Consider the following 8,777-nt stretch of genomic DNA (forward strand, 5'->3'; position numbering starts at 1 on the left):
AGGTTGCTGCCCGCCAACCCTCCTCGCTCTCCACCATCTTCCTCATCGCTGCTAGCGAGGGGTCCTCCCCAATCTTTTCCACTACGGACAGGCGTTGCACCCTCCAGGCCGGGCACTCCCGGAGGGTATGATCCGCCGTGTCCCTCGCGTCGTCGCAATGGTAGCAGCGATAGAGGCGGTCCGGGCCGATGGACCCTACCTCGGAAAACGTCCGAGCGGCCCCACCGACCCGTCTCCATCCCGTACCCCATGACTGGGGTACTGTGGGCTCTTGGTAAGGGCACCCTAGGGTGCCCCGCAAGCCCCCTCACCACGACAAGGTGGCCCACGAAGAGGGGGAACCTGAGTCTGACCTGATCTGACCTAACTCGACCTATCCCGACCTAATCCGACCAATCTAACCCGACCTAATCCTACCTACAAGTCCTGATCGCTTGTCGGCTCTCTGAGCTAAGATAGTAGCGGTAGTAGCAGCGTCAGTGGCGAATTGGAGGTGCTACGACCTGATTTCGTGATCAGGCACGAGTCCTCCAAAAGTGTCTTCATCTGCGACGTCACGGTGCCATTTGAGAACCGCTGGGTAGCTTTCGAGGACGCCAGGGCGTGGAAAATTGCCAATTACTTGCCACTGACAGAGGAACTTCAGCAACAAGGGTATCGTGGGTATCTCCGGGATTTTTACCTTGACAATTTATCTGTGACGTCCCGGAGTAGCCGTGATACAACTGTGATAATATACCTCCGCACACTATAATTTATGAACACAGCCCAGACTCTTGCATGACGCATAATGCATAGGAAATCAACCAATCGAAATTCTTCTTTTCCATGGAATGAGAAAAAGAAAAATTTTTATTAGATTCTCTTCTATTAGATTCTCTGGGATTTTATTAGATTCTCTTTTATTAGATGCACTATGCTTTATGGGTTATGCAAAAGTCTGTTCTGCGGCTTATAATGGGTATATCCAAACCGGGTCAGGGTATATCCACACAAATTTGCATAGCCACATAAATGTATGCATAAAGAAAATTATTCAATCACATTTTACGTGCGTATTTATGGGAAAAATGTGATTGGATAATTTTCTTTATGCACACACACATACGCGCGTTTATGCGACTATGTAAATTGATGTGGATATATTCTTAGCTTAGTTTATTTTTCCTCTTAGATGTTGGCAGTTCCGTAACTAAACCAAAAAGTGTTCCGAACCCGTCGGCTGTCTTATCTCGTAACCAATAGAAGCCAGTAGCTGAGTTTGACGATAAATTCGGAACACTTATTGGTTTAGTTATGGAAATGCCAACATTTAAGGGGAAAAAAAAAACTAATCCAGTTCAAATACATCCACTATCTCTTTAGGTTTGTTCACGTCACATGCTTCTATTTCTTCCAACCGTAGCTCCTACCAGAGAAAAACCTAAAAGAGAACCTGACGGCCCAAACTAAGTAACCGCAAAATACTATTGCGCACTACTGCCCTCTAATACAGTGGATGTAAACTATATAGCAACATCCACTTTTCTTAGCGTCTACTTTTCAAGGCTAGAAATGATAAATCGATATTTGGTTCATATAATTGTGCTAATGTAAGAAATCTAACCAAAAAAAAGAGTTCTTTATTTCATTAAAAAGAAAAAAAAAGGAAGAAAATGAAGGACTTTAATTGGTACATTTTTTTTATACATTACACGTTATGCGTTAAACCGTGAGCACAATTGTCGGGAAGCAAATTGTCCAATCATGATAGAGACCGTAAGATCAATAGCGAATCCAATCTTACGATTTCCTTACTGACTACATCTTACGGTCTTACGTTTTTCTATGTGCTTTATTAAAGCGGAGAGACTCTTGCATAATGCATAACACATAATGCATAAGAAAATGAACCAATAAAAGTCCTTTATTTCCTTTCTTTCCGTGAAATAAAGAACTTTGATTGGTTGATTTTCTTATGCCTCATGTTTTATGCAATGTGTTATGCAAGAGTCATGGCCACAGCACAGACTCTTGCGTAACGCATACTGTATAAAGGAATCAATGAATCAAAATTCTTCTATTTCATGGAATAAGAAAAAAGGGAAAATTCTGATTAATTCGCTTATGCTCTATGCGTTATGCTGTGGCGACCGCTACTAGAGGTCCAAATGGGGGACTCGCTCGGATTCGCAAAAATACCAGTCACGCGAACTTGCTTTAAATAGCATAGCCACCTAAACTTGATTCCAGGGCGTCTAAGGCAGATCCCCACTACATCGCCTTACTGGTAAGTCTAGTAGTGTGGGATCGAAACGAAACGCCAGGACCGACCAAACAGCGTCGAGTCTGGCCTCCTTAGTGAGTTTCCTCTTTTACCGACATTCATTATATGTAGCAACCCGCTACAATGCGTTATGCAAAGATTTGTGCTGCGGCCTTCATGCGTTATGTAATGACCATTCTACAATAAGTCATTAATCATAAATCAGAAGTTATAAGCTGGAAGTTGATCAATCACAGTCATCAATTTCCAACTTCTAACTTCTGATTTATGACTAATGGCTTATTGTAGAGTGTGCTCCTCGCTTATCGCTGTTGTTTCGTGTCTTTAAAGTCTCCACCTTTAACTTAATTCATGAGGCCGACGAAGAGGCTGTTTCTATGTCTGACTCTTTTGTTTTAAGTGAAAACGTGTCAATTATATTTTTATTAAGATATATTTTTATATCTTCTCGAGTATATTTTTATTAAGATTTTAAATAGGGATGGGGGGTAATAATTAATGGGGATGGGGGCTAAATAATTAGAACATTTTTCTTTAATATAATCAGAACATGAACGTAATTTATATATACATATATATAAGTATAAAAATTATTTGATTCCTTAAATATTCCACTTTGTGAATTATCTTTCAATAAAGCATTGAAGGAATAAATTTTCTATTTCATAATAATTTATTTATCATTGTCATTATTTACTACATACAGTGTCCTAGATGTCAAGAACTTGCAAAAAAATTCTAATACCTAAAATATTTTTTAGAGTATATATATATATATATATATATATATATTATATACACTACAGGGTGTCCTGCAATTATTGATAAAGGGTTCTTATAGATAGAGCAGACTAAACTAAATCAAAAAATCAACTATTTTACGGTTTTCGCAATGGTTAATATGGAAATATCAATTTATAAAAATAGCCAAATTTGCCCGGCCTATCGCCAAAGCACGGCGACATAAGATCCACTTATCCAGTGAAGCGCGGGTTTGCCGTTGTTAGACATGTTAATACCAATATCACTTGTAAACATATGTCGTCTAGCGACAATGAACGTGCATCTCTCTGACTATGAACGGTTTTATCTTGCTGCGCGCTTGCATTTGACTGGGCGAATTTAACTATTTTCATAAACTAATAACTCGTTAACTAATGCGAAAAATGTAAAATAATAGACTTTTCGACCCATCGTCAGTTTAATCCACTCTACACAAAAGTGGTTTGTCAATAACTGTGGGACATCCTGTATATACATATATATATATTTATATACTCATTTTTCTTTTTTCTTTTTTAATGATTTAATAAATTCTTATTCAATTTGATCTATGCATCATTTTGGTAACTATTGAATCTTGTTTAGGCACTATCATCCGAGATATTTGGATCATAGTCTGGATCATCTTCATCATCATCTAACTCTAAGTCGTCCAGATTTTGGAACAAACTCTCATCTACTTTTACAGCATCACCTATTTGATCAAAATTGCATAACATGACATGCAACATTAGTATCTCTCTTAGAATGAAAGTCAAATAATTATTTTAAAAAATTACCATCATCTAAAAATTTAAGATCTGATTGATCTAGTGTCTTATCAGTCATAAATAATTCTCTGCCTGTTAATTTTTTGCCCTCACGATCTGTCAATTCTTTCCGTTTTGTATAGCCCATTTCTTCATCAAACATTTCTTTCCAGTTTAGGAAAGATTCCACTGTTACACGAGTTCCCTCAAATCGTCTCTATATATGAAAAAAAAATTAAAATTATCATCTATATAGATCTATTTAGAACATTTTACCCTTTCTGCTTCTTCTTCCTCTTTCAGTTTTTGAGCAGCATTCTCTTCTCTCTTGAGTTTTATTTTGTCCCATTGTACATTAAGCCATTCTTGAACTGTGCTAACTAACGTAAAAACCATTACCATTCCAAGATTTTCATTCATTTGTTCTATCAGATGTGCCTTCAATTTCTCGTCGCCATCCTCAAAATTTTCTTGCTCCGTAATTGATATAAGCAGTGGCTCATCTGGATATTTGGCTGTATATGTAAATTCTAATCGACAACTGAGACCATTGCCAGTTTCTGGTTCATATTCTTCTGTTTTAATTGGTATAGCAAATGTATAAAATGGTTCCGTCGCTAAAACTGTATAACGTATACACACTTGTATTATTCATGGCAAATAGTAATTCATTATAAAATTCAGTATTATCATTATATATTATATCACTTGCCTTAAGGTGACTCTACATAGTCAATAATATTGTCAATATTAACCTTTAATGCACACCCAGTTTTGGGCATCCTTACTACACATGCTCAGTCATTCGTGTTCTAGATTAATTTTCATCATTTTTAGTGAGTATAGCAAAATTATTAAAAGATTTTTATGTATATTTTGACATCTTTACAAAGTATTTGCAAAGTTATATATTTATAACAAATTGTATATAAATTGTTATAACTAAATATAATTAACAAAAATTAGGAAAATCTTTTTTATACAAAAATGTAAAATTCTAAAATAAAAATATTTAAAAGAGAAAATATGTTTTAATATCTTGAAGTTAATATTCCAAATTATATACAAAAGCAGAAATAGTTCAAGTGTCAACTGTCACAAAAATTTAATTATTTAGTAAAATTATATTACCTGAAAATGATATTTTTTTGATATAAATGAATAATTATAAATGAAGATATATTGCATTTATATTTTAAACAATACATTTTATTATTGCTATTGTGTTAAAAAAATATTATAATTTATTAGGAAAATGTTCTTTATAACATTACAGACAACATAATATATAATATTAGACATTTAATACAAGAGTGCTAAAAACTATGCGTTTATTAAGGGCTAATATGTTGTCCTTAAATTCTTTTTTTAATAATTCATAAAATATTCGCAATACAAACGAGAATTAATAGAAAATAAAGAAAAAAATTTTTTTACAAAAATGTACACTCTATACACATGATGATCATTTATGATCCACGGGTGAACTTCGGAGTTATTCTAGTTAAAGAATACGCATGTTGAGGCCGGAATGCACAAAACTTATTCTCTAGACGCCAAACTCTTTTTAGGAATAGAAAAGAGACCGGTATTTAACCAAGTGCTCTTAATATTTCAGAAAAAATAATATAATATGCACAGGACACATATAACCTAAAGATGTATATTAAGGATTAATAAATACTGACAATGTTACTGATCATATGGTTAATATTTATGGATTGGCATAGAATACTGACAATAATCTGAATTTTTTCTCGAGTATCAATGTTGCTTTATTAGGATCTATTAGTGAATTCAGTCAGTTGCACTACGCTAGATCAATGCACTAAAAGCTGCTTTACATGAAATTAGCAGAGTTAAATTAGCAGAGTTAATGCTTTACATAAAATTAGAAGAGTTAAATTAACAGAGTTAATGTAAAAGTATATATAAATATTTTAAACGCTTAACTATCTACTAATGATATTGTTAAGTTATTTAACAAAATGTATATGTATCATTTTATTGTTAAAAATTGATATATGATTGATTATACCTATTATATCACTGCATATTGAGATATGTTATATAAAGCAGCTTTCAATATGATCTAATGTAGTATAAGTGATCGGATTTATCATAGACCTGTTCTTTTTGGTTCATGTTTCTTCCTCTTCTTTCCTCCTGGAGAGAAAAGAAAAAAAATAAACTGATGCCAAAATTCAGCCAAAAAGAACAGACTTCATATGTCACAAATACACACACACACACACACACACACACACACACACACACACACACACACACACACACACGTATATGTATATATACACACACATACATATATATATACGCACATATATATGCACAGTGAAATAGATAATGGATGTTTTCCAAACAACATATACAGGTGACTCAGTTAACACTGTAGATACTTTCCAGCAAGAACACAGTCAGACACAGTGTAACACAATGAATCATCCTTATTGTTTGCCTATGTTAAGTTCCTTATTAGAAAGTACTCTGAGTCTTATACAAAGTGTTCCAACTATGATAGTGTTACACTGCTCGACACACTGTAAAAAGCTAAGTACAAGCTTATAAAATATGTCAATATTATCAACTTTTCAAAAAGTTATTTGATAGCCGTACTTATTTTGCAATAAAACCTTCACAAATCGCCAATTCTAAAAAAATTACAACTAAAGTCTAAATAAAAATCATAAATCTATTATTGATACGCTAAATATAATTATAAAAATAAGAATGGAAGACTACAATGCATTCTGGTGTTACACTATAAAATTAGACTGCGTTTCAACAAGTATTATGCCTGGTTTATGCTTCAGTCTTAATCATGCCGGTATTCATAGTCAGGCCTTATATTTAAGATTTCCTTAAATTTATCTTCAGATACTCTACAAATTATTTCATTGGCTAATCCGGAATATCTAAAGATAAATTTAAGGAAGCCTTAAGTACAAGATCTGACTATGAATACAGGCATTAGTCTTAAAAGTTGACAACAAAGAATGCCATAAGGTCATTTATGCTTCTCCAGTCTTAACAGTAATCTTAATCTTAGTTTCAAGAAAATTCCTATCTTTTAATTTTAGTCGTTAAAATTAAGTTAGGACTAATTCTTAGTTAGGACTAAGATTGAAGACTAAGATTAAAACCAAAGCATAAACCGGACACAGTGAAACAGTGTAACGTTTCTGTGTCCTAGCTGGAAAACAACCAATGTATGTAAAACTAAAGTGAAATATATTGTCAATAATACTGATCGTGTAAGGTTGTAAAAATACTAAAAATTTTGTTACTAATTCAATACTACCGATCAGTATATATTACTTGGCTGCATAGGGTCACATTTTGACATTGGATTATAGGTTAGAATTTTAATAACACGTACTTTCCAATTCCCCGCAATAAATCGACTCCAACGCTTCAATTTCATTGATCTGCTCATCTTTGTAATCCATATTCAACAAAGTAAATATAATCCCTAAACCAATTAAATATATATTTCACAATTTTTAATAAGCAGCAAATTATAGTTGAACGATACTTTCACTGCGCCCGTTATGATCAGATCCTGATAAAAGGAATAACATGGTGGAAGAGATCTGCAGCCAGAGAGAAACCTGAGAGAGAACGGCCCAAAACTTGTAACCACAAAATGCTGCCGCGTTCTACTGCCCTCTGACAAAGTGGATGTAAACTACATAACAACGATGGCAAATTATTGTCCATGGCACGAAAGCAAATTATTAGGGACAAACCGGAAAGTATCCGATATCCAATATTATCCGGCACTTTTACTATCTGACCGGATATCCGGATATTATTAGTATCCGAGAATATATCCGGTTGAATTTGATATCATTAAATTGTTGATTTTTTTCTTTCTTATGCAAATGTTCTAGGAACAAGTATGCATATCTTATGATGCTGTAATATGTTATATAATGTTGGAAAATTTTTCTCTAAAGAATTTTTTTTGTTTTTGGAAGCTACTTTCTTTGAATCCAGTCCAGTATCTGGAAAATGTTGAATATCCAATTCGAAGAAATCGTCTTCTCAAAAATCCAACCGAATATCCGATATTACATTCTATCCGGATATCCGATATCCGGTAATTTTACAATCCGGGGGAGGGGAGGTCCATCCTTAAAAATTATACTTCATCTAATTATTCGTGAAAAAGTTATAATTACAGTAAGAAAATTTTATAGGGCGCACAGTAATATTTACAATTCAAAATGATGAAATTTACATAAAAACGTGAATAAAAAAATTGCTACGATTTTCACTTTGCAAACGTAAATAACACACTATTTAGTATCCCACTTCGAAATGTGTCGTTCCTACTCGGCTGCTATACAGAGACCGACTTGATGCAAACTTTTCAACTGATAGTTGAAGATCTAAACTAATGGTAGATGAAGCCAGAAATTCAATTTACAGCGGAATTATAAAATATATATATATGATTGAAAAAGCTTTGGGGTTTTGGTATTTAAGAGTTACATTTATTAATTAAAATTAATAGTATTATCTAATGATTGAAATATAAATAAGTCTATCGTGAACCTCGCTTTTCCAACTTTTTGTATATGCTTGTTTTAATGTGAAATTTAATCGACCGATTAGCTTACTTGGTGAAACCGGTCCTTCGTTTTCTCCGCACAAATTCTCACAATTCTGGCAATTCCGGACTATTCCGTATATTGCATGCGCATAAAAATCGGCAGAACGAACGTAAAACATATCATCATGAGCATTCCGCCAATTCCATGTTGCACATACGTTCCGTACTATGGAATCGCGCTATTATGCACTATGCATTAGGTTGTATTTTCATGCAGACGCTCGAGTGTTAGCATGACAATACAGCCTTAAGATGCTTTTTCATAAACGTCGGTTAACGCGTGACGCTCAAAATCAGATAAAGTTAAATTCATGATTTGTTGTAATTTTCGAAAAAATGTGTT

The 8,777-nt window shown here is 33.9% G+C and overlaps 1 protein-coding gene across 2 annotated transcripts; it reads right to left on the reverse strand.

Annotated features, from left to right (window-relative positions):
• Nucleotides 1-3,076: 3,076 nt before the first annotated feature.
• LOC108756671 (RWD domain-containing protein 1) lies at nucleotides 3,077-7,433 on the reverse strand. Of its 2 annotated transcripts, XM_018500662.1 has the most exons (5): nucleotides 7,196-7,433; nucleotides 5,926-5,964; nucleotides 4,075-4,421; nucleotides 3,829-4,015; nucleotides 3,077-3,743 (listed from the first exon to the last, which is right to left on the reverse strand). In XM_018500662.1, the coding sequence occupies exons 1-5, from the start codon at nucleotides 7,263-7,265 to the stop codon at nucleotides 3,631-3,633; spliced, it is 756 nt and encodes a 251-aa protein (XP_018356164.1). In that variant the 5' UTR covers nucleotides 7,266-7,433; the 3' UTR covers nucleotides 3,077-3,630. The 2 variants fall into 2 exon arrangements, with proteins under 2 accessions (XP_018356164.1, XP_018356172.1); XM_018500670.1 differs by lacking the exon at nucleotides 5,926-5,964 and having other exon boundaries at nucleotides 7,196-7,430.
• Between the last annotated feature and the right edge of the window lie 1,344 nt (nucleotides 7,434-8,777).

The sequence above is a fragment of the Trachymyrmex septentrionalis genome, unplaced genomic scaffold, assembly GCF_001594115.1.
Source record: "Trachymyrmex septentrionalis isolate Tsep2-gDNA-1 unplaced genomic scaffold, Tsep1.0 scaffold101, whole genome shotgun sequence".
NCBI classification, from domain to species: domain Eukaryota; kingdom Metazoa; phylum Arthropoda; class Insecta; order Hymenoptera; family Formicidae; genus Trachymyrmex; species Trachymyrmex septentrionalis.

Bases quoted from the DNA above. Each gene is read 5' to 3' on its own strand.
- LOC108756671 (XM_018500662.1), bottom strand. From the start codon at position 7,265: ATGGATTACAAAGATGAGCAGATCAATGAAATTGAAGCGTTGGAGTCG. The intron at 4,422-5,925 runs GTCTATGATAAA...TACGTTATACAG, and splicing joins ACATGAACCAAAAAGAACAG to TTTTAGCGACGGAACCATTT. The intron at 4,016-4,074 runs GTAAAATGTTCT...TTTCATATATAG, and splicing joins AGGAAGAAGAAGCAGAAAGG to AGACGATTTGAGGGAACTCG.